Source organism: Rhinopithecus bieti, unplaced genomic scaffold, assembly GCF_001698545.2.
Source record: "Rhinopithecus bieti isolate Rb0 unplaced genomic scaffold, ASM169854v2 scaffold_23283, whole genome shotgun sequence".
Taxonomy (NCBI): domain Eukaryota; kingdom Metazoa; phylum Chordata; class Mammalia; order Primates; family Cercopithecidae; genus Rhinopithecus; species Rhinopithecus bieti.
This window is the reverse complement of record NW_016810852.1, coordinates 558131-584529: the sequence shown is the minus strand read 5'-3', so window position 1 is coordinate 584529 and position 26399 is coordinate 558131. Positions and strand designations below refer to the sequence as shown.

Sequence of the window (26399 nt, the reverse complement as noted above, 5' to 3'; positions counted from 1 at the left end):
GTTAGGATTCATTGCTTGGGAGCTAGTGGAATCCTTTGGAGGTGATGAAACACTCTGGCTTTTTGTATTGCTGGGGCTCTGCACTGGTTACTCCTTATCTGAGAGAGCTGATACTTCTCTTTTTTTAATTTGCTATCATTTGGATGGGGCTTCTTATTTATTCTTTTTCCCTTTGAGGGTATGACTGTGGTGTATATTGTGTGTGATTAATTGGCTTCGTTTCTAGGTGCTTTCAGAGTGCCAACTCTCTGTACAGGTTCCTTGGTTGCAAATAGGTTCATGCAGTGGCTTTCTCAGAAGTTCCTTGTTGTAGCAATGTAATTTTATTTGGTGGTGTAATCCAGGATGCAGTCTAGTAGATGGTGCTTAAGAGTAAGAATTGATGGATACAAGCAGGGGTGGAAGCACTAGAAAGTACAAAAAGCACCTCCGCAGAGCACATTCACCCTCAGTAGGGTGGAGCTGCTGGAGAAGCTTGACACACAGATTCTTTCAAACCTCATTCCCCAAACCCCAATGTGAAGAGTCACTTCCAAATCCTTGACAGGGCACGGAGAAGAAGGGTAGCGGAGCAAGTGTGACCCCCCTCTCCATGTCCATTCCCAGGCTTTGGTGGTACCACCTTCAGTGGCTGGCACTGCACTCACATTTTCTTTTATCCCCTCCTTTAGGGACAGTCTGCATCAAGAGTTAGATCTCCAGGTGAGTGGAGTCTGCCTCCCTCCCACTCCTCAGAGCTGGTGGGGCACTGTTCCCCAACTGACCAAGGAAACAGGCTGGGACACCCCATTGTGACCCATGCAGACCAGTTCTAGGTTGCAAAGCTGTCTCTGGCTGAAAGTCTTGCCCTCTGGGAAAAACCTCAGCTTCTCCAACTCTCCTCCCACTCCAGTCTTGTGATGGGAGAGAGCGTAATTCCACTACCTACTACTGGGGCACTCTCCACACTTGCTCCTCAATTCTGCCTGTGGGGACCCTTCTTCCCTTCCACTTTAATCTCACCTAAGACCAAAATGCTTGCTGTGGCCACCGCTGCCAGGTCACCAAACAATGGCTCTAACCTCTCAAAATGGTGCCAGCCATGGGCTTGCACCTAGAGAGGGTGGAGCCCCTCTCAGGCAAGCAGCACGGACGAGAAGCTGTGAGGAGTGTGGTCCACTCAAGTCTCGGTCTCATAGCAGCTCATAGTAAGGCATTGGGCATTGGCCTAGGTATATGTAGGAGAGCCTTGGTCCCCTCTCCCTGCTTGGCTGGGTGGCAGCAGCAGCCACATCAGCCCAAACTCAGGCCAAGGATGGAGCACAGCTCAGCACTACATTCTCAAAGCGGTGCCTTGGGCCTGAAAACAGGGAGGGCGGGTCACTGCCCAGGCAGGCAGCATGATCAAGAAGCTGTGGGGAGTATGTTTCATTCACAACTGTCTCACAGCAGCCTGCTACAGAGCTGTGAGTATTGTCCTAGATATGAGGAGGATGATCTGATCTCCCTGCTCTTCCTTAGTCAAGCAGAGGCTACAGCCACATCAGCCCAAACTGCATGGAGCTCAGCCCAGCATTAAACTCTCAAAAGGGAAACTTGGGCCTGGGGCTAAAGAGGGTGGGGCACCATTCAGGCAAGCAGCATGAGCAGGAAGCTGTGAGTAATGTGGTCCACTCCTATCTCAGTCTCAACAGCAGCTCCTAACAGGGCAGCAAGTACCCTCTAGGGGGTGCGTGAGTGTGCCTGTTCTCCCCTCTCCCTCCCTGGAGCAGCACAGTGGCTACAGCTGTGTCTGTAAATCCCCAGGATCTGGGTTCTCAAAATGGCACCCAGCTGAGGCTGTGCCAGGCTCAGATTCCTGTGGGATTCTGTGTGGGTTCCCTTTCTAGAGCAATGTATCTGTACAATCTTTAGGCAGTTCCATATGTCAGGCACAAGGCCCTGGTGGGTCAAGGGTTTCTCCTGTAGCCAAGATCATAAAACCCTGTTTTGGAGCTCCAGGGATTTCTCTCTTACTGTTTCCCTGCATCCAGGACCATCTCCCAGCCCAGTCAGTTCCTGACTGGGCAAGCTAACGTGAACCCTCTCCTTACGTACTTCTGGTACTTCATGTCTCTTCTCTAATGAATCCAAGCATTCTCTCCTAGATGCCCTGTTTGAAATGTATCTGCTTATTATTCTGGCTCTTCTCCGTGGAGGCAGCACACAATACCTGCATCTAGTCAGCCATCCTGACCTAAAACCTCAAAATATTATTACAGCAAGCCTCTCTTAGTCAGTACCCCCACTCTATATATTTCTACATTCTTTACTTTCCATTTCCATTTTTTGTGTGTCATCATCATGGTTTTGGCGTATCTTAGTTGGGATTTTGTTGTTGTTTTGAGGAGCATGAAAGTCTTTCTTTTAACAGGCAAATTTCAATCTGATTATATTTATTATGGTTATTGATTTATTTCAGTTCCTCTTGACTGGGGAAGATTTCCATTTGACAATGTCTGGAGACATTTTTGTTTGCCACAACTGGGGTGGTGCTACTGGCATCTAGTGCGTAGAGACCAGAGATGCTACTATACCTCCTACAGTGCTCAGAACAACCTTCCACAACAAATAACTACAGCATCCAAAATGTTAATAGTAGTAAAGTTAAGAAACTCTGATCTATTTGGACTACATTGGTCGTCTTTATTTTGGGCATGTTTTTCTTGCCAGCTTTTTCTTTGCTTCCTTTTTTCTTCTTTCTTCTTCCTTTCTTTTTATCCTTTATTTCTCCTCTCCTTCCTTTCTTCTTCAGGTGCATCATCCACACTCTTTATTTTCCCCTCTACTGATTTGAAATTCTATTTTTATTTTTTGGTAATTACTCTTATACTTCTAATATGAATATTTATTTAACTAAGCATACCCAGCAAGTGTGGTGGTTTAAAGTCCACATGAACCAGAATTTCTAAGATCCTAATATATTTATTGGATTTCTAAATGAAGACTAGGGAGGGGTGAAGCTTTTCAATAAATGCATTGACTTACTGAAAAGTGCATTCCCCCCTAGTATTTTGTCCCCCCTAGTAAAAATTGTTTCTATATTATGCACCAGTTAAATGAGACAGCTAGAGGTAGAAATAGAACACAAGAAGAAAAATATTCATAGAAGAAACCCAGAGATGCACAGTTAGGGACAGACCCGAAACAAAAAGGGCTAGATGGAGCCTCATCTACACAGAGACAAAGGAAGAGGGAAAGTATGGAGGTTGAAAAGCAAAGTAATTAGGAACAACTCATAATTTTTTTATAAAAAAGCACCGTGTGTTATCCATGTCTTTGAGACTAAAACTGCAACAACTTAAAAAAACTTTCCTGTTTTTAATGTGTTAGATTTCAAGGTTTATTCCAGAAATGCTACAGACTTATGAAGGTTTGTACATGTTTGATAGGATAGCTGGTATTCTAAAAGTGAGCTTTAGATCTTTGCAAGTGATGTTTAATAATTAATCCCATTGTCAATCTTACCTTCAGAAACTTCCTAATTGCCTTAATCTTTTGTCTTTCATGATTTCTTAGTGTTTCATGTCCTATTAGTTGGGAGTTATTTAAAATATGCATTATTAGGCCAGGTGCGGTGGCTCACACCTGTAATCCTAGCACTTTTGGAGGCCGAGGCAGGTAGACTGCCTGAGTTCAGGAGTTGGAGACCAGCCTGGCCAATGTGGTGAAACCTTATCTCTACTAAAATACAAAAAATTAGCCTGGTGTTGTGGTAGTCCCAGCTATTCGGGAGGCTGAGGCTGCAGAATTGCTTGAACCCGGGAGGCAAAGGTTGCAGTGAGCCAAGATCATGCCAGTGCACTCCTGCCTGGGCAACAGAGCAAGACTCTCGTCTCCAAATGAATAAATAATGCATTATTAGATACCATCTTCTAATGCATATTTTATGCATTATTTTGCCCCATCATCAGCTGGAGTCCTAATGATTACCCAAAAAATAATGAGAACCTCACTGGAAAAGTAGTCCTTTTGCAATACATGGTTCTGCTACCTGGTCTTCAGAATAATGCAAACACCTTTAACTAAAGAGTATTGTGGCATGGTATGCCTTGTGGTCTCATACCTTGTAGTTGTCTATATTCCATATATAAATTAGAAATCTTGCAAAGATGAACACTGCCCCAAGGCCATGGTCAGAAGTGTTATTAAATTTTTGTGTCACTAGCTTTCTGATTGCTCTGATTAAACTCCCAGAGGAGAACCCCTGCAGACAAGCTAGAGAAACTTGTTTTCTAGCCTGAAATGCAAGCCAACAATTGTGCCTAATGGCCAACCCAAGAAACGTGTTTCCTCACTGGAGAACACACTCGTTATTTTGGCTTTCTGAAAGGTTTACACCACATGCACTCTGTACCTACAGAAATTTAAATGCAAATTCTTAGTACATGTTATAACCATTGTAAGAGCTAACTATGATCCTAACTTTCTTACAAGATACAAAACCATTTCTTATAAATATTCTATAGCCAGGGAGCAGGGGATGATGTATTGTTTATTAGGGCATAATGTATATATGTCAATGTATTCAGCTATTATTTATGTTGTTCAAATTACATAGGCCAGAACTTTCAGTTTACTTCATTTATCATAGACTGATTTTATTTTTTTTTTTTTCTTCCTTTTCTTCTACTTCTAACAGTGACTATTTGACATATTTTTATGCTATTTTCTGGCACACATGGGTTCATTTTATTGTGTTTTTATTATGGATTTGTTACTTTAATTAATATAATAACCTACTTTGTCCCATTTAATTATGTTTGCTTTGAATTCTAGTTAACCCAATATTACTCTTATCACTTCAATCTTCTTTTCGCTCACATTTGTTTAAATACCTCTATGCATCCTTTTATTTTAACCTTCCTATTATTTTGTTTTGTCTTTTGTAAGTGGTTTGCTGCTATTTTCTCATTACATTTTAAATTCTTTACTTTTTAATTAATTAGGTTGGGTAGCAGGGGAGACTGATGTATTTACAGTATACTTGTGATTAAAACTGATAGTAAATATAGAGATATTTTTAAATTACCAAACATTATTTAATTTCAAAGCCAAAACAAATCTAATTAAATTATCTTTTTAAAATTGTATTTCCAGGATCTTTTGAGACCTATATTAACCCACAGGAATGGGAAGGCTATTCTAAAATGAAACACGAAGAGAAACACCTGAGACAGGAAAAGGAGGCCGCACACCAGGATCCATGGAGTGCAGGATTGAGTTCTTTCCATAAGCTAATTCTTATTAAATGTTGTAAAGAAGAAAAGGTAGGGCATTTTTTAAATTAAAGGACTGTGTTACAATTATTTCTACTAAAGCTCACTAGCCAGTTATGATTTATAAATTTATTTGAGAATAACAGTGGCCAAGTTTGGGAGATGACTCAAAAAAATGAAACATGGTTCTGTGTATTACTAAAACATAATGTTTTATATAGAGAATTTTGAAAGAGAGCCAGCCAGGCCCATGGTTATCCTTTCCCTGGTGTGTGCCATTAGAGTACCATGCTCTCTGCCGGAGGGATGGGGTCTGTTGGGAAACTTTAGAAGGGAAATAATGGGCCTTTCAGATCTTGACAACAATGGAGAGGAGACATTTGAAGGGTTCAAAGCCATAGTTACCAGGACCTGTTTGAAGATGAAAGAAATTATGGTGGCCTGAATTAAGACAGAGGTAGTAGTTTAGAGAGATAAAGAGGGGTATGGAGATGAGGCAACTGATACGGCACCCAGTTTCTGTTTGCATGCCAAAGGGGATAGTTGTGCCAACCACTAAGCAGGTGTGAAAGGAGTAATGTGTGAGAGAAAGATGCTATTGACTCTACAGCTATCAGAGTGGATAGCAGTCTGGAAGTCAGCTCATATGGAAGTAGGAAACTGTAGAGAGATATATTAATTAGAAATAGAGATTTGGAAATCAGCATTCAGTTGGGAGTTGTGGGATTGCAGAGGTATAAGACATATAGAATAAGAGGAAAGATAGGCAAAAAATGAAGCTCTGATTACCACCAACTTTTAAAAGGCAGAGAGAAAGGATAAGTAGCCCATAAGAAAAAATAGCAGACGGTCAGGAAAAACACTAGGAGAAAAGAAAAGTGTCATGGAAGCCAAGGAGGTGCAAGTTTCAACACAGCACAAGTTATCAATAGAATGAATGAAGCATTCAGGACAGTTCCAGTTTCTGTGTATTTAGATATAATTCCTATTTTTATTGTTAATAAGGGAATAATATTATCTGCTAAAGATTTGAGTGGTGAGTTTCAGGGAGCATTAGAGAAAAATGGAGATTGTTCCTTTGGGAAAAGGGAGAAAAAACTAACTGGAAAAGACGAAAGCATATTTGGGAGGTGTTGATGCTATGTTGAAGAATTTTCTGCTATCTCTGTGTGTTAGTCTGCTTTGCATTGCTATAAAGGAATGCCTAATGCTGGGTAATTTCTAAAGAAATGAGGTTTATTTGGCTCACAATTCTGCAGGCTGTACAAGCATGACACCAGCATTTTCTTAGCTTCTGCTGAGACTTCAGGAATCTTTTACATATGGTGAAAGGCAAAGGGGGAGCAGGCACATCACATGGTGAGAGAGGAAGCAAGAAAGAGGGGAGGGAGACCCCAGACTGTTTTAAACATCTATCTCTTGTGTGAGCTACTAGAGCAAGAATTCACTCATTTCTATGGAGAGGGCACCAAGCAATTTTTGAGGGATCCACCTCCATGACTCAAACACCTCCCACTAGGCCGTACCTTCAATATTGGGGATCACATTTCAACAAGAGATTTGGAGGGGACAAACATCCAAACTATATTATTCCACTCCTGGCCCCCAAAATCTCATGTCCTTCTCATATTACAAAATACAATCATGCTTTCCCATGTCCTGCATTAGAGAAAAATGGAGATTGTTCCTTTGAGAAAAGGGAGAAAAAACTAACTGGAAAAGACGAAAGCATATTTGGGAGGTGTTGATGCTGTGTTGTAAATTAGGAGGAAAAACGTGTCATGGAAAAAAGTGTCATGGAAAATGTGGGGTTAGAGCCCCCACACAGAGTCCCCACTGGGATGCTGCCTAGTGGAGCTGTGAAAATGGTAGAGATATTGGCAGTGTGTCATGGAAAATATAGGGTTAGAAAAAAACTCTCCTCACCCCACATGTCTAATGCAGGACATGGTGTCAAGGATTATTCTGGAGTTTTAAGATTTAATGTCTTCCCTACTGGGTTTCAGACATGCATGGAGCCTGTTGTCCTCTCCTTTTGGCTGATTTCTCCCTTTTGGAATAGGAATGTTTACCCAATGCCCAAACCACTATTGTGTCTTGGAAGTAAATAACTTGTTTTTGATCTCACGGGTTCATAGGTGGAAGGAACTTGCCTTGGGTCTTAGATGAGACTTTGCACTTTGAAACTTTGAGTTAACACTGGGATGAGTTAAGACTTTTGAGGACTGTTGGGAAAGCATGATTGTATTTTGTAATATGAGAAGGACATGAGATTTTGGGGGCCAGGAGTGGCTCCTAAGCACACTGGTGCAAGGTGTGGGCTCCCAAGGCCTTAGTAAGCCCTGTCCTGTGGCTTTTTGGTTAGCTGTCCATGTTGACTGCCCTACTGGGTTGTAGTTGAATGCCTATGGCTTTCCCAGACTGAGGGTGCACACTGCCAATCTCTCTACCATTCTCACAGCTCCACTAGGCAGCACCCCAGTGGGGACTCTGTGTGGGGCTCTAACCCCACATTTTCCCTTGGCACTACTCTAGTAGGGTCTCTCTATGGGGGTCCCACTCCTACAGCAGGCTTCTTCCTGGGCACCCAGGCTTTCCAATACATCTGAAATCTCGGTGGAAGCTGCCAAGCATCCTTCACGCTTGCATTCTGCCCAACTGCAGACTTAACATCCCATGAAAGGCACCAAGCCTTATGGATTATGCCCTCCAGAGTAGCAGCCCAAGCTGTACCTGGAGCCCTCTGAGCCAAGGGTAGAGTTGGAGCTATGGGGATTTGGAAAGCAGCTTCCATAGGTGGCTCAGGGCAGCAATGCCAAAGGCTTGTCTACTGAGACTATTCTTGCCTCCTAGGGCTCTGGACCTGCAATGGAGGGACTACCTAGAAGAGTTCTGAAATGCCTTTGAAGTCTTTACCCCTTGCCTTGAATGGTAGCACCTGGCTCCCGTTTAGTCATGCTAATCTCTCTAGCAAGTGGTTGTTCTGCAGGCTTCTTCAAATCCTTTCGTGAAAATGCTCTTTCCTTCCCTACCACATGAGCAGGCTACAAATTTTCCAAATGTTTACCTTCAGTTCCCCTTTTAATTAAAAGTCCCAACTTTAAGTCATTTCTTTCCTTCTATATCTGATTGTAGGCTGTTAGAAGGAGCTACGGCACTTATTGACCACTTTGTGGTGAAAAAATTAGATTATGAAAAATTTCAAATTTCTTCCACCAGATAACCTACATCATCACTCTTAAATTCAACCTTCCACAAACCCCTAGCGCATGGACACAATACAGCCAAGTCCTTTGCTAAGGTATAACAAGGATGACCTTTGTTCCAGTTCCAAATAAGTTCCTTGTTTCCATCTGAGACTTCATCAGCCTGCCTTTCACTGTTCATATTTCTGTCAGCATTTAGTCACAACTTAGACAGTCTCTAAGAAGTTCCAGACTTTTCCTCATCTTCCTGTCTTCTGAGCTCTCCAAACTCTTCCAGTCCCTTCTCATTACTCAGTTCCAAAGCTACTTCCACATTTTCTGGTATCTTTATAGCAATGCCCCATTCCTCAGTACCAATTTTCTGTATCGGTCCATTTTGCATTGCTATTTAGAAATACCTGAGGCTGGATAATTTATAAAGAAAGGAAATTCATTGGGCTCACAGTTCTGCAAGCTGTACAAGTATGGCAGTAACCTCTTCTTGGCTTCGGATGAGGCCTCAGGAAGCTTTTACATATGGTGAAAGGCAAAGGGGGAGCAGATATGTCACATGGTGTGAGAGAGAGCAAGAAAGAGGGGAGAGAGGCACCAGACTCTTTTAAACAACTAGCTCTTATATGAACTAATAGAGTGAGAACTCCTTCATTTCTGTGGGGAGAGCACCAAGCCATTCATGAGGGATCCACCTCCATGACCCAAACACCTCCCACTAGGCCCCACCTCCAATATTGGGAATCACATTTCAACATGAGATTTGGAGGGGACAAACATTCAAACTATGTCACTCTGTAGGAACACAGAAACCAAGTTACATGGTTGACCTTAAATACAGATGATTATAATAAAAGAATAGAGAATGCAAGACCATTGAGAGTTTTGGTAAGGGTAGTTATAGGAAAAAGAAGAGATACAGAAAGGGCTTATAGACTGGGAGAAAAGGAACAACAAGTAGGTGGAAATGTCTTTGAAACATGATGTAATTAGACTAAGGATGTGGCACAGCTGGAAGGATGGGAGAGGTTATAATCAAAATTGAGCTTAAAATTTCTAATGGGGAGCAGTTCCAAGTGATGACAATGTTCTGAGGTTGACCATGGGTATGGGTGACTGAAAGAGATAAGAGGATGTGCACTGGAGTTAGAGGCCAAATAACTGCAAGGTTAGGATGTTGGATGTCCACATGAACCCTGAACTGGGGTTGTGTCACCTCAGATGGTGCCTGGAATGCAGTAGATAACTCAGTAACACTTTGTTCAGTGGAACAGACATGTAATAGAAAGGAAGGTGGGCTATGATCCAGGTGGAAAGTCTCCAGTGAATATGAACAATAGCTACCAGGTTGGATGGTGAAAACATGAGAGGATGACTAGATGCCATGAGTCAAAAAAAGGAGTTTTCCAAATAAAGACATTGAAGCTAGAAAATTATAGACTGGAAATTTTTGCAAGACCTACAATCTGATTTCTTTAACAACACATTTTATTTGTTTGTTTTTCAAGGGTAAATAGGAGATGATGAAGTTTATAGATTAGAAGAGACTTAGGAGACAAAATGATCTCTGTAAGCTTTGTTTAGATCCTAACTTAGCATACTAAATATACATAATTACATACTGTTAAATATACACAATGACATACTATTATTTAAACATATGCTCACATATATTTATAATTTATTCAGGGAAATGTGAACACTACATACTTGCTGATATTAAGGAATTATTGCTAATTTTTTAGATGTAATTGTGGTACTGTGATTATGGGTTGTTTTGTTTTGTTTTGTTTTTTTGGAGATAGAGTCTCTTTCTGTTGCCTCGGCTGGAGTGCAGTGGCATGATCTCCACTTACTGCAGCCTCTGCTCAAAGGATCCTCCCACTTCAGCCTCACAAGTAACTGGGACCACAGACATGTACCACCATGCCCAGCTAATTTTTGTATTTTTTTTTAGAAATGAAGTTTCACCATGTTACCCAGGCTGGTCTTGAACTCCTGAGCTCAGGTGTTCCTCCCACCTTGGCCTCTCAAAGTACTGGGATTAAAGGTGTGAGCCACCATGCCTGGCCTATGTGGTTATACTTTTTTAGAGAGTCTTTGTCTTGTAGAAACATATTAAATTACTAAAGGATAAGATCATATAATGCATTAAATATTAAAATAATCCTAGAGGCTGAGGGAGTGGGTGGGTGTATTAATGAAATAAAGAGTGGCCTTGTTCTAAAAAATATTGAAGGTGGGTGAAGCATCAAGTTCACTATTCTCTCACTTTATATGTACTTGAAATTTTCCATAGCAAAAAAATATTTTGACTCTTAGTTACATCCTTCAACACCTAAACTCTCTTGCAACATGTGTAGGATGGCTGTCCGCATGTGACCAAAGCTACAAACAGTAGACACTGTCATACCAAATTCACAGAGGTTTCACTGAAAATTCTTATCAATGCCTTCAACCAAAAACCTTACCCAGGTTATGATACCAAGCAATTGGTAGCATATATTCACAAAGCAACACTAATCAGAACCCAGATTAGGTTTCAGAAATTAAGAGCTAGACACCCATTTCAGAGAAGACAGGAACCTGGATCAGCTAAGACCAAGGACAGTCTCACCTGAAGAAAAGAGTCAAGTATGACAGTGTTGTCCCAGCTATACCTCCTACCAATCAGAGCCATCATCAAAGCATTTAGGAACAATCCTTACCCTGCTATTGATGCCAAAGAACAACTTGCTGAAGAAATTGGGGCTCAAGAGTGAAGAATCCAAATTCCATTTCAAAACTGAAGATCTAGATTCCCTGACTAGAGAAAAAGAGTATGTAAGGAAGCCTTAGAACTAAGACAAGACCAGAAACAAGACCTTTGTGATGAGAGAGTTCCGGGTAATCCAACTGTTGTTTCCAGGTCAGTTCACAAGCAGAGCCTATTGTGTGTCCAGTGCCTCTATATGGTGCAATCAGCTGCTCTATTGGGAGAAGGAAGATAGTCCAACAAAATGGCTTCTGTGCAAAACTATAATTTTACACAAAAACCAAGCCTTCTTCATGAATAGTGTGTTTAGACCTAAAGATAAAATTTCATTTCAAAAATTCTTAGTAAGCCACATAATGTAGGCTCATTAGGACTGCGACAGGAAATAGAATGCTTGTCATCCCAATAATTCTTTCTTTGGCATCAATAGTATCAACTTCTCAGGAAAAGGTTATTAGGAATTTCAACTAGAAAGAGAAAAAAACTACCATAATTCAGAGATGAATAAAGCTTGCTTGAGAGAGAATAATTCATCACCACAGAACGAAGCTAAGACAAGCTCTCTCCACCAGTGTTCTCAAATTTTGGTGTGCATCAGAATCATTTGGGGTTCTTGTTAAAACAGACTCCTGGGGCCCATCCTCCAGTTTCTGATTCAGTAGGTCTGGGCTACAGACCAAGAACCCACATTTCTAATAAGTTACCAGGTGATGCTAATGCAGCTGATTTTGCAAACATACTTTGAGAACTACTGTTTTAAGGTGATTAAATATACATAAGGAGAAACTGTTTTCAAAGCTATCAGAGAGATGAGGTTATACATCGTTCCCTGAAGCATCTTGGTTTCCAAGGCTAAATCCACTAGGAAGTCAAATGTTGGCAGGACTGGTGTTTCACTCCAGGTTTCCTCCACCTCCCAAAGAAGGCAGTTTCTTTGACAGCTGGTTTTCTCTGTTGAAAACCATAGAGTAACCAGAATTATGATTAATCTCACTTAGAGAAACAATTGCAAGCTTTTCCCAATTTGGTCAACCCCACATGTATGAAAGCAGTGTTAAGTTCTGCCATGTGCTGACTATTTAAGCAGAATATCCCATGGAAAAAAATTCACAAGAGTCTCATTGATACTTGGCACAACTGCTTGCTAAGTAAGAAAGATCTCTATGTCATACAGATTAAGCAAGAGTTACTTGAAAATGTTAAAAAAGCCACGTTAGCTGTCACAGACATATTCTCTGATCATGTGTAGTAACAATTTTAACAACTTTATTGAGGGATAATTTACTTATTATACAATTCACCCAGTTAAGATATTCACTTCAATGGCATTTAATATCTTCACAGAGTTGTGCAACCATCACCAGATCAATTTAGAACATTTTAATTACACCCCAAAAAAAAAATGCCATACCCATAGCCCTCATCCCCCAGTGCCATCATCACCAATGCTAGGCTACTCCTGTCTCTATAGATTTGCCTATTCTGGTTTTTTGTGTCCTGTCCTCTCATTTAACATAATATTTAAAGATTCGTCTCTGTTGTGTCAAGTGTCGGTACTTCATTCCCTTTTATTGCAAATAATATACTATTGCATTGATATGCCACATTTTATGTATTCATTCTCAGCTGATGAACATTTATGTTGTTTCCACTTTCTGACTATTATAAATAATGCTGCCATAAACATTTGTGTACAAGTTTTTGTGTGGACATGTGTTTTAATTTATCTTACGTATTTACTTAGTGAAATTGCTGAATTATATGATATGTTTAACTTTTTCATGAACTGCCAGACTGTTTTCCTAAAAGCCTGTATCATTTTACATTCCCACCGTCAGTGTGTAAGGGTTCCAATTTCTCCACACCCTCACAACATTTATTGTTACCTTTTTTATTATAGCCATCCTAGTGGGTATGAAATGGTACCTTATGGCTTTTATTTGCATTTCCCTAATGATAATGAGCATCTTTTCTTGTGCTTCTTGGCTGCTTGTGGAACTGTCTGTTCAGATTCTTTACCATTTTAAACTGGATTATTTGTCTTTTTATCATGCAGTTGTAAGAGGCTTTTTTAAATATCCTAACTACAAGTTTCTTATCAGATATATGATTTGCAAGAATGTTCTCCCATCCTATGGGCTGTCTTTTCACTTTCTTGGTAGTGTCCTTTTGAAGCACAAAAGCTTTTAATTTTCATGATGTCCAGTTTATCTATTTTTTTTCTTCTGTTGCTTGTGCTTTTGTTGTCACAACTAAGAAACCATTGCCTAATCCAAGGTCACAAACATTTACACCTATGTTTTCTTCTGAGAATTTACCCAGCACTTTGGGAGGCTGAGGCGGGCAGATCACCTGAGATCGAGAGTCTGAGACCAGCCTGACCAACATGGAGAAACCCCGTCTCTGCTAAAAATACAAAATTAGCCAGGTGTGGTGGTGCATACCTGTAATCCCAGCTACTCAGGAGACTGAGGCAGGAGATTGGCTTGAATCCAGGAGGCAGAGGTTGCAGTGAGCCAAGATCGCACCATTGCACTCCAGCCTGGGCAACAAGAGCAAAACACTGTTAAAAACAAAAAAAAAATTATATAGTTTTGGCTCTTACATTTAGGTCTTTTACATGTAGGTCTTTGACACATTTTGAGTTAATTTTTTTTTTTTTTTTTTTTTTTTTTTTTTTTTTTTTTGAGACAGAGTCTCACCATGTCGCCAGGCCAGAGTGCAGTGGCACGGTCTCAGCTCACTGCAACCTCCGCCTCCCAGGTTCAAACGATTCTCCTGCCTCAGCCTCCCGAGTAGCTGGGACTACATGCGCCACCACGCCCAGCTAATTTTTGTATTTTTAGTAGAGACGGGGTTTCACCGTTTTGGCCAGAATGATCTGCATCTCTTGACCTTGTGATCCACCTGCCTTCACCTCCCAAAGTGCTGGGATTACAGGCATGAGCCACCACACCTGGCCTTGAGTTAATTTTTGTATATGGTGTGAAGTAAGGGTCCAACATTCTTTTATTTTCTTTTCTTTTCTTTTCTTTTCTTTTCTTTTTTTTTTTTTTATGGAGTTTTGCTCTTGTCACTCCGGCTGGTGTGCAATGGCACAATCTTGGCTCACTGCACCCTCCTCTCCTGGGTTCAAGTGATTCTCCTGTCTCAGCTTCCCAAGTAGCTGGGATTACAAGTGCCCACCACCACACCTGGCTAATCTTTTTGTATTTTTAGTAGAGATAGATTTCACCATGTTGCCCAGGCTGGTCTCGAACTCCTGACCTCAGATGATCCCCCAACCTTGGCCTCCCAAAATGCTGGGATTACAGAGGCATCATGCCCAGCCCCAACTTCATTCTTTTGCATGTGACTACAAGTTGTCACAGCATCGTTTGTTGAAAGACTATTCCCTACCCATTGAATGATTCTGGCAGCCTTGCTAAAAATAAGTTGACTACAATTGTGAGAGTTCATTTCTGAATTCTCAGTTCTATTCCATTAGCCTATGTGTCTATCCTTATTCCAATATCACACCATCTTGATTACTGCAGCTTTGAAATAAGTTTTACAATCCAGTAGCATGACCCCTCCAACTTTGTTTTCCTTTTTCAAGATCGTTTTGGCTATTCCAGGTCCCTCAAACTTTCATATGAGTTTTAGAATAAGCTTGTCAGTTCCTGAAAAGAAGCCAGTTAAGACTTTGATAACAATAGCATTGAACCTGTAGATCAATTTGGGGAATATTAACATCTTAACAACATTAAGTCATCTGATCTATGAACATGTGGTGTTTTTCCACTTATTTGGATCTTCTTCAACTTTATCCAACAATATTTCATAGTTCTCAGAGAAGTTTTGTACTTCTTTTGTTAAACTTATTTTTAAGTAATCTATTCTTTCTGATACTATTGTAAATTGAATTACTTTCTTAATTTTTGCCATGATTTAAATGTATTCCCCAAAGTTTCTTTATTAGAAACTTAATCCCCAATACAGCAGTGTTAACTAGTGATTAGGTCATGAGGACTCTGAGCTCATGAATGGGTTAATGTCATTGCCATATGAGTGGTTTAGTTATCACAAGAGTGGGCTTGTTATAAAAGCAAGTTTGGGCCTCTCTTGCTGTCTTTCTCTCTTGCCCTCTCTTGCCTTTCTGCCCTCCACCGTGGGATGAGTCAGGATAGAGGCCCTTGTCAAATGCCATATCACGCTCTTGGACTTCCAGCCTCCAGAACCATAAGCCGAATAAATCTATCTTTATAAATTACCCAGTCTCAAGTATTCTATTATAGCAGCACAAAACAGGCTAAAACCATTTTCTCATTTCTCATTACTACTGTGTAGAAATACAGTTGATTTTGTACATTTTGTATCCTGCAACTGTGCCAAACTTGTTTATTGGTTTTAATAGTTTTTGAGTGAGTTCCCTAGTGTTTTGTATATACAAAATCATGTCACCTTCAAATGAAGATAAATTTACTTCTTTTCTAATCTAGATGCTTTTATTTTTCTTGCTTAATTGCCCTAGATAAAACCTACAACACAATGTTGAATAAATGTTATAAGAGCAGATCTTTGCCTTGTTTCTGATCTTAGAAGAAAAGCATTCAGTCTTTCATCATTAAGTATGATATTAGCTGTCAGCTTTTCATAGATATCTTATATGGTTTGGCTGTGTCCCCACAAAATCTCATCTTGAATTCTCATGTATTGTGGGAGGGACCCAGTGGGAGGTAATTGACTCATGGGAGCAAATCTTTCCCATGCTGTTCTCGTGATAGTGAGTAAGTCTCACGAGATCTGATTGTTTTAAAAAGAGGAATTCCCCTGCACAAGCACTCTCTCTTTGCCTGCTGCCATCCATGTAAGAATGTAAGACACGACTTGCACCTCCTTGCCTTCTGCCATGATTGTGAGGCTTCCCCAGCCACATGGAATTGTAAGTCCAATTAAACCTCTTTCTTTTGTAAATTGCCCAGTCTTGGCTATGTCTTCATCAGCAGCGTGAAAATGGACTAATACACTCTCCCTTATCAGATTGAGGAAGTTCTCTTCTATATTCCCAGTATGTGGAGTGTTTCTCTCAAGAATTTTTAAGCCACTACTTGGATCGAGTGAAGGAAGACATAGAAAAATTAAATCGTGGAAGACAAATATTGAACTTGAGAAAGAAAGTTTACCTTGATGGATTTTTCTGATAATACTGCTACAGGAATATGCAATAATTATTATCAACTTAAAGTTTGAGCTACTGTAATTCTCATAACCCATTTAATGACCTATCCATTAGCCTTCTAAAGGAAAAATACACTTCCTTATTCCACTTAACATTCTCTTATTTTTTCTTTAAGTCTCAGGAACTTGAGTATGATGCTAAGAAGTGTGAGGACAAGGGTTCTGTTATATTGCACAATTTCAGTAGGTTACCCAGGGTCCTGATAGGTCGCCTAATACACTATGGCTTTAATAAGATTTGTCACTAGTGAAGGATGAGCAGGGAATCCTTATTCCCAAATATTTAAACTTATCTTCTCATCCAAAGAAAACACAGAACCATGCCCTTCCTCTGGGCTGGGAATTTCCAGTCACAGAGAATTTTTCGATGGTGAATTTGTGCACTCACCCATCAATACCTTCAGAACAGTATTCCTCTGAGGTCAGGAATTGCCTTTGGAAATGCCAGATGGCTTCTGATGGAAAGGATAAACTGAAAAATGCTCTGAGGGCTTCAGCCAGCCAGAGACTGCGTGAAGGATCAAGCAGCAAAGCTAAAAAGAGGGTTTTGAGCAAAACATAATAGAGTCACATATATCATAATGGGAAATTCAATTTTATAAAAAGGAGAGAGGAGCTCCTAGCAAAAAACTTGGTGATAAAGAGGGAAGAGACTGAACATTCTCTAATGATCCCACAATACAGACATGGGATTTTGCAGAGGGTGATCTTTAAGAAATGCCTGGATATCTAGGCTTTATAGATTATAAGAAATCCAAGCCATTTGCACAGAAAATTTTTGCCATCACTACCATCAAAATCTCCATGAGAATAGGACAGAAAAATACCCAAAAGAGGCACAGGGAGAAGTTGATCTGTTCCAGCCATGTGATATGAAGAAGCCCTTGAGGACCAAGCAGGTCAGTGTCACTATCTAGGAACCTAGAGCAGCCCAGTACAGGGGAGCACAGAGAGAAAGACCTCAGCATAACTGCAGAGTTAAGTCCACTGCAAGTCCACTGCAAATCCACTGCAGAATGGCAAGACTTTCTTGGGTAGAGTGGGATCTGATAAGGACTTTGAAAGTCAGCAAATGTATATACAGACTGTACAAAAGCTAAAGCTGAAGAACTGATCAAAAATGTCAAGCCAGGAAATCTTCTATACTCCTGCCATGTCAGCATGTTGTCAGTCATAAGGAAACACTCTCTATTCAGGCCATTATGCCAGTGATGGTTTCAACATCAGGAAGGAGGCCTGGTTCGTTTATACTGACAAGAATAGCTAAAATCAAAGAAGTGAGTAACTAAGATAGGAGTTACTGTTATCTTTTGTATGAACAAGATCTTTAATACACTATTGTAAACAGCAGAGAACTCTAAATCACTTAATGTGAAAGTGGGGAGAACCATTTAGCAGTGATAGTGAGATACAACTCTTGGGCTGGCATGCCTACATAACTCACTTCTATGGTACAGCCCCTTCTTCTTCCTGAGAATCATTCACTTCCACCTTCCTGGAGAGACAACTAGCACTAAGGACAAATCAAAGAACAAGAAACCGCATGCTAATTCTGCAGGAATCCTCCTGTCCATAGCTTTAATTGATGCATCTCCTTTCTGTATTCTATGTACTTAACCATGTTCTTGGATATATGTATTGGGTGACCAGCGCCCAAATGAGGGTGTGTTTTATGCACATTTATTTTCTGCATATTTAAAATGTTTCATAAAGAAAATTAGTTCACACACATGAGAAACTGCACATGTTACATATGCTTGTAACAAACCAAGAACTTGTGATAAAGCCACTGAGAACCAAGATCACTATGCAATATTAGTGACAGTTTGTCCTGTTTGCGAGAAAAATTTCTCCAACTTTTTAAGTTCAAAAGCATTTCATGAGTGTGTTACCATTTTGGTATTTAAATAGCACCCCCAATAAATAAGTTATTGGTGTTTTGTATATTGTAATTCATTGTAAACTCTTGGGTCACGTTTTAGCACAGTAAAAAGCAAGTGGTTTATATAATCAAAGCCTTTTGAAATAAAAGCGATAAAAGAAGTTGTTCCAAAAGTAGAGAAGGAGGGAATTTTCTCTAACACGTTCTATGAGGCCATTATTATCCAGATACCAAAACCAGATAAGAATACAACAAAAAAAGAAAACTATAGACCAATATCCCTGAAAAATGTAGACTCAAAAGTCCCCAACAAAATACTAGCAAACCTAATTCAATGGCACATCAAAAAGATAATATAATATAAAGATAATATCAAAAAGATAATATGAAGTGGGTTTTATCCGGGGATGTAAGGATGGTTTAACGTATACAAATCAATAAATGTGATACATCACATAAACAGATTTAAGGACAAAAATCATATGATCTTCTCAATAGACTCAGAAAAGCGTTTGATAAAATTCAGCACCCCTTCATGACAAAAACCCTCAATAAATTAGGCACAGAAGGAACATATCTCAAAATAACAAAGCCCATATAAGATAACCTCACAGCCAACATTATACTGAATAAGGAAAAGTTGAAAACATTTCCTCAAAAATCTGGAAGAAAACAAGGATGCCCACTTTTACTGCCTCTCTTCAACATAGTACTAGAGTCCTAGCCAGAGCAATCAAGCAACAGAAAGAAGTAAAAGGCATACAGTTTGGAAAAGATGAAGTCAAATTATTCCTGTTTATTGATGATGCAGTATGGTATGACATATCCAAAAAATGAAATTTAAAACTTAACCAAAAAACTGCTAAATTTGATAAATGAATTTAGAAATTTGCAGAATACAAAATCAACATATGAAAATCAGTAGCCTTTCTACATATTGATAATGATCTAGCCGAGAATGAAATTAAGAAGGAAACCCATTTTTAATAACTACCAAAAACAAAAAAACAAAACACAACATACCTGGCTGGGTGCACGCCTGTAATCCTTGCACTTTGGAAGGCCAAGATGGGTGAATTGCTTGAGCTCAGGAGTTTGAGACCAGCCTGGGCAACATGGCAAAACCCCTTCTCTACTAAAAATACAAAACATTAGCTGGGTGTGGGGGTGCTTGCCTGTAATCCCAACTACTTGGGAGGCTGAGGCTGGAGAACTGCTTGAACCCAGGAGGTGGAGGTTGCAATGACCTGAGGAGATTGCGCCACTGCACTCCAGCCTGGGCAACAGAGCGAGACTCTGTCTCAAAAAAAAAAGAAAAAAAAAAACAGTACCTAGAATATATAAACAAGGAAGTGAAAGATCTCTACAAAGAAAACTACAAAACACTGAAGAAAGGAATTGTGGATGACAGAAATAAATGGAAAAACATCCCATGCCCATGGATAAGAATAATTACTATCAATAAAATGACCGACCATACTGTCCAAAGCAATCCACAGATTCAACATAAACCCTATAAAATACCAACATCGTTTCTCACAGAATTAGAAAAAGCAATCCTAAAATTATAGGGAACCAAAAAAGAGCCCAAATAGCCAATGCAATCTTAAGCAAAAAGGAAAAAGCTGGAAGCATCACATTATCTGACTTTGAATTATATTACAAGGCTATAGTAACCAAAACAGCATGGTACTGTTATAAAAATAGATACATAGATCAATGGAACAGAATAGAAAATCCAGAAATAAAGCCACATATTTGCAGCCAACCAATCTTTGGCAAAGTCAACAAGAACATACAAAAGGAAAAAGACACCTCTTTCAGTAAATGGTGGTGGAAAAATTGGATTGCCATTTGCAGAAGAATGAAACTGGACCCATATCTTACTCTATATAAAAACCAACTAAAGATGAATTAAAGACTTAAAAAATAAGACCTGAAGCTGTAAAAATACTAGAAGAAAACCTAGGGAAACTCTTCTTGACATTGGTCTAGGCAAATAATTAATGACTAAGACCTCAAAACACAGGCAACAAAAAATAGGCAAATGGGACTTAATTAATCTAAGAAGCTTCTGCTTGGCAAAAGAAATAATCAGCAGAATAAATGAATAAACTGCAGAATGGGAGAGAATACTTGCAAACTATGCATCTGACAGGGGACTAATATCCACAATACACAAGGAACTCAAGGAACTCAACAACAATAACAAAGAAAAGAGATAATCCAATTAAAAATGGGTGAAGAACATAAATAGACATTTTTCAAAAAATATACAAATGGCTAACAGGTTATATGAAAAATACTCAACATCATTAATCATCAGAGAAATGCAAACTAAAACCACAATGAAATATTATCATACCCCAGTCAGAATAGCTATTACTGAAAAGTAAAAAAATAACAAATGTCAGTGAAGATGCAGAGAAAAGGAAATACACATTCCCACTTTGGTGGGAATGTAAATTAGTGCAACCCCCATGGAAAACAGTATAAATTTTTTTGTGTGTGTGAGATATGATCTCACTCTGTCACCCAGGCTGGAATGCAGTGGCACAATCACAGCTCACTGCAACCTCAAACTTCTGGGCTCAAACAATTCACCTGCCTCGACTTCCTGAAGTGCTGGGGTTACAGGCATGAGCCACCATGCCTGGCAGAGATTTCTCAAAGAAGTAAAAAGAACTATCATTTGATCCAGCAGTCTCACTACTAGGTATCTACCCAAAGGAAATGAATCAATATATCAAAAAGATAATTGCACTCATATGTTTATCACAACACTGTTCACAGTAGCAAAGATATGGAATCGACCTACATGTCCATCAATGAATGATTGGATAAAGAAAATGTGGTATATACATAATCGAATACTATATTCAACCATAAATATAGATAAAATCATGTCTCTTGCAGCAACATAGATGAAACTGGAGACCACTGTCTTAATTGAAACAAGTAAGACACAGAAAGGCAAATATCACATGTTCTCACTCATAAAGGAGAGCTAAATATTATGTACACATGAATGTAGAGAAAGGGATGATAGACAATGGAGACTCAGAGGGGTGAGAAGGTGGGAAGGGGATGGATGATAAAATAAATTACTTAATGAGCACAGTGAACATTATTCAGGTGATGGAAACCTAAAAGCAGTGACTCAACCATTATTGCAGTTTATGCATGTAACAAAATTACACTCTTACCCCATGAATTTATACAAAAAGGAGTGTCCACCTGAAACAAAATATAAAGAAATTGATGCTGGAAAGGTTCAGTGAATTATACTTAGCCACACATCAACACAACTAGAATTAGAACTAAGCCCCAAACGTGATGGCCCTATTGCATGGCTGTTCCTCCTAGACCCTGACACCTTTATAGTTAGTACCATAATACATCCCCACTTAAAGGAACAGGCATGTGAACACCATCTTTTCCCAATGGCCACAGAAGCATGTGATCCAAGGCCATGGCCCTAGACCAGGTTGGGACACTTCCCTGCCCAACAGCATTACATACACACAGATACACACACACACAGTAAGGCTTGTTTGGACAGAACGGTGTTGATAGCTAGTGGAGGGCTAAGGGGAGGGCTGCTGTTTACAGTTGTGCAGGATGTACACTGAACAACCCATGGAGGAGTCATTCACATTGTAGATATTATAGGCTGTATATTTATCATGACGGCTTTCTGGTACATTAGAAGTCCCTTGAAGAGGAGACACCTTTTTCTGTCTCACACAAAGGCTCCATATGGGTTGGGGAGGGACAAGGCCGGCAAGAACAGGAATGGGGTAGGTAAGGTAGGGTAGGATCAGTGAAATAACCAAATTGATGTAGGAAACGGCCAGGCCTGGGCATAATCGTCAAGGCTGAGGTTGGTTCCAGAGAAGGGTCAGAAGGGGCTGGTGAGTGAATGAGATGAAGAAAGGGAGACAATAAACTGAGCCAATTTTCTGAAAAGTTGGCTTGTGAGTGTTTGCAAAGAAATGAAATAGTGGCTGGAAAAGTAGCTGCCATCAAGGGAAGATCTTTGTTTTGGTTTTATTTTTAAGGATGGAATATAGTAATGCTTAATTTATGATGATAGGAATATCAAGGAAACAGAGATCAATAATGCAGAAAGAGACAATGTAGGGGCTGAAAGTAAAGTCCACAATAATGTGAAACAGGCCAGAAGAAGCAAGGAAGGGGAGACAGCAGTTTCATAAATAGAGTGAATGTTGAGGGACTTCCCTCTTACCTAATATTTCATCTTGCCTGTGAGTCATGAGAACCATAGCTGTCTACAGATGTTTGCTGAACAAATCCACCAAATAATACCTATAAAAGATGTATACCCTCATGCTTGTAATCCCAGCACTTTGGGAGGCCGAGGTGGGTGGATCACGAGGTCAGGAGACTGAGACTATCCTGGCTAATACAGTGAAACCCTGTCTCTACTAAAAATACAAACAATTTGCCTGGCGTGGTGGTGGGCGCCAGTAGTTCCAGTTACTCGGGAGGCTGAGGCAAGAGAATGGCGTGAACCCAGGAGGCGGAGCTTGCAGTGAGCTGAGATCGTGCCACTGCACTCCAGCCTGGGCGACAGAGCGAGACTCCATNCAGTTTCATAAATAGAGTGAATGTTGAGGGACTTCCCTCTTACCTAATATTTCATCTTGCCTGTGAGTCATGAGAACCATAGCTGTCTACAGATGTTTGCTGAACAAATCCACCAAATAATACCTATAAAAAGATGTATACCCTCATGCTTGTAATCCCAGCACTTTGGGAGGCCGAGGTGGGTGGATCACGAGGTCAGGAGACTGAGACTATCCTGGCTAATACAGTGAAACCCTGTCTCTACTAAAAATACAAACAATTTGCCTGGCGTGGTGGTGGGCGCCAGTAGTTCCAGTTACTCGGGAGGCTGAGGCAAGAGAATGGCGTGAACCCAGGAGGCGGAGCTTGCAGTGAGCTGAGATCGTGCCACTGCACTCCAGCCTGGGCGACAGAGCGAGACTCCATCTCAAAATAAATAAATAAATAAATAAATAAATAAATAAATAAATAAACAAATAAATAAATAAAGATGTATACCCAATCAAGACAGAATAAGTACAAAAACACAAGGCACCATCCTCTGAGGAGCTGAAGGAGAAAATTAGGATAAAATTATGAAGGATCCTCATTCAACGTACTTTTTTTTTTCTTTTCAAGGTTGTTTTTGCTCTTACAGGCTTTGTGATAGAAAATCTTGGAAAACAGTTTATAGAGACACCACCTGTGGACCTGGCTACCCTGTATCAAGACATGTCATGCAACACTCCCCTGGTATTCATCTTAAGCACAGGCTCAGATCCCATGGGTGCATTTCAGAGGTTTGCCCGGGAAAGTGGATATTCAGAACGGTAAGGTCATGTTGTGCAGTTGTAATAATGCATATACGTATGAACATCTCTTTGTTAAAATTTGCCTTTGTTCTTCCCCTTGTGGAGCATAAACTCTTACATTCAGGTATCTCTTACTAAATAAATTATGTTAATAGTTAGCTATTGTTAAAATAGGGTCAAAAATCATAAAAGTAGCTGTAAATGTTATTTAAACAAAGGAGAAATTGCTTAAAATGTTAAAGTATAATAATCTGGTGGAATAATGATTGAAATTTGTTTGGTATTAACACAGGATTTTAACATAACCAAAAAGGTGCTGAAGTGTATGCTCTATAATCAAATATACAAAAGAAGAGCTCTTTATGTTCCATTATTAATCTCATCTTTCTCATGAGTCTTCACTCTGCTGGGTAATAGGGACAAGGGGAATGTTTAAACTTACCCATTTACATTATTTTCTTCTGATTTAAATGTCTCCTTTACAGTAAGCTGATTTGGGTTTTTTTTAATGAAAGTTCAGTCTTCCTGGCTCCTCTTTCTATCCCTAATCCTCTCCAAGATGTTATCCAGGTGAGTAAAAAAGTACGCAAGACCACACAGTGGCAGAGGAGAATAGGGGTCTGAGATCCACAAGGTAGCCTCCAGCTCTGATGGGTTCCTTCATGGAGTGGCTGGTCTGGCCTGGTCCCTGGACTAGGAATTAGGGATGGGTTCCATTAAGGATGGGTTCCATTTCTTCATTTGGAGTTCATGTTCTGTACTAGTCAGAAGTCTCCAGAGAAATAGAACTAATAGGGTGTGTGTGTGTGTGTGTGTGTGTGTGTGTGTGTGTGTGTGTGTATGAAGTTGCAAGATTTGCAATCAACAACTGGAAACTCAGCACAGCTGATGTGTAGTTCCAGTCTGTGTCCAAAAGCCTGAGAGCCAGGAGAGCTAATGATATAAGTACCAGTCCAAAACTCAGCAGGCTTGAGACACAAGAAGAGCCAATGTTTCAGTCTGAGTCTAAAGGCCAGAAAAAAAAAACCGATGTTCCTGCTTAATGGTCAGGCAGGAGAAGTTCTCTCTTATTTAGCCTTTTTTTCTATTCAGGTCTTCAATTGATTAGCTAAGTCCCAGTCACTTAGCTTAGGAAGGGCAATTTGCTTTACTTCGTCTATTAATTGAAATGCTAATCTCACCCAGAAACACCCTTACAGACATACCCAGGATAATGTTTGACCAAATATATAAATATCTCATGATATTTGACACATAAAATTAATCATCAAATGATCCTAAACGTTTGCCTTTGGTTCTGAAATCTCAACAAAGTATTACTATAGACTTATTAAGAGTTTCTGTGAATCAGTAAGAAAAAGAAAACAACCCAATAGGAATAAAGACAAAAAATACAAACAGAATTCTCAGAAAAGGAAAACTAAATGCCCAAGAAGCATATGAAAATACGTCCAACCTTACTAGTAATTTGGAAACAATAAATTAAAACCATGAAAAGATGCCATTTCACACCTATCTAACTGGCAAAATGGTGGCAAAGATATGGAGCTATGGAAACAATTCATATTGCAAGGGGAGTAAAAAATAAGCAAAAATTATCTGGCAGCATATGTTAAAGTCAAAGAGGGCATCTTCAAATATCTCAACAATTCACTACTGAATTTGCATCATCGAGAAAAAAATCAATCATATTTGTATAAGAAACCACATTCAAGTCCTTTTTTAAATAATTTCAACTCTTAGACTTGTGTGGTATTTCATTTTCTGTTCCAGCATTAATTCATTTTAGAAAATGGCCTCCCACTGCATCCATGTTGCTGCAAAGAACGTATTATTCTTTTTATGCCTGCATAGCGTTCCATGGTGTATGTATACATTTTCTTTATCCAATTCACCATTGATGAGTACCTACCTAGGTTGATTCCATATCATTGCTACTGTGAATAGTGTCAAGAACATTTACAGAAACATTGTTCGTAATAACAAAAGTTGGAAAAAACCTAAATTTCAATCTAGAAAATGAGTGTATAAATTGACACATTCATAAAATGTAATATAATACAGTATAGCCATGAAAATGAATAAACTAGAATAATATCTATTAATATGACTATGTCACACAAACTAATATTGAGCAAAAAAGTTACATTTCAGAACTTAAATATTCAAGAAGTAGAATAAAATATGTAAAATTATTAAACAAGCAAATAATTGCATGTAACATTATTTAAGAATTCATATTTTTTTCTTTTTTTTTTATTATACTTTAAGTTCTAGGGTACATGTGCATAACGTGCAGGTTTGTTACATATGTATATTTGTGCCATGTTGGTGTGCTGCACCCACCAACTCGTCAGCACCCATCAATTCATCATTTATATCATGTATAACTCCCCAATGCAATCCCTCCCTCCTCCCCCCTCCCCATGATAGGCCCCAGTGTGTGATGATCCCCTTCCCGAGTCCAAGTGATCTCATTGTTCAGTTCCCACCTATGAGTGAGAACATGCGGTGTTTGGTTTTCTCTTCTTGTGATAGTTTGCTAAGAATGATGGTTTCCAGCTGCATCCATGTCCCTACAAAGGACGCAAACTCATCCTTTTTTATGGCTGCATAGTATTCCATGGTGTATATGTGCCACATTTTCTTAATCCAGTCTGTCACAGATGGACATTTGGGTTGATTCCAAGTCTTTGCTATTGTGAATAGTGCCGCAATAAACATACA

At 39.5% G+C, this 26399-nt stretch overlaps 1 protein-coding gene across 1 annotated transcript in view; it reads left to right on the top strand.

The window, feature by feature from the left end:
- The window catches only part of DNAH6 (dynein axonemal heavy chain 6), a 327840-nt gene that overhangs the window by 247342 nt on the left and 54099 nt on the right, over window positions 1–26399 (top strand). Inside the window, exons 64-65 of the mRNA XM_017892976.1 lie at window positions 5119–5288; window positions 23500–23690. Of these exons, the coding sequence (XP_017748465.1) occupies window positions 5119–5288; window positions 23500–23690 (361 nt within the window). The remainder of the gene's footprint in view (window positions 1–5118; window positions 5289–23499; window positions 23691–26399) is intronic.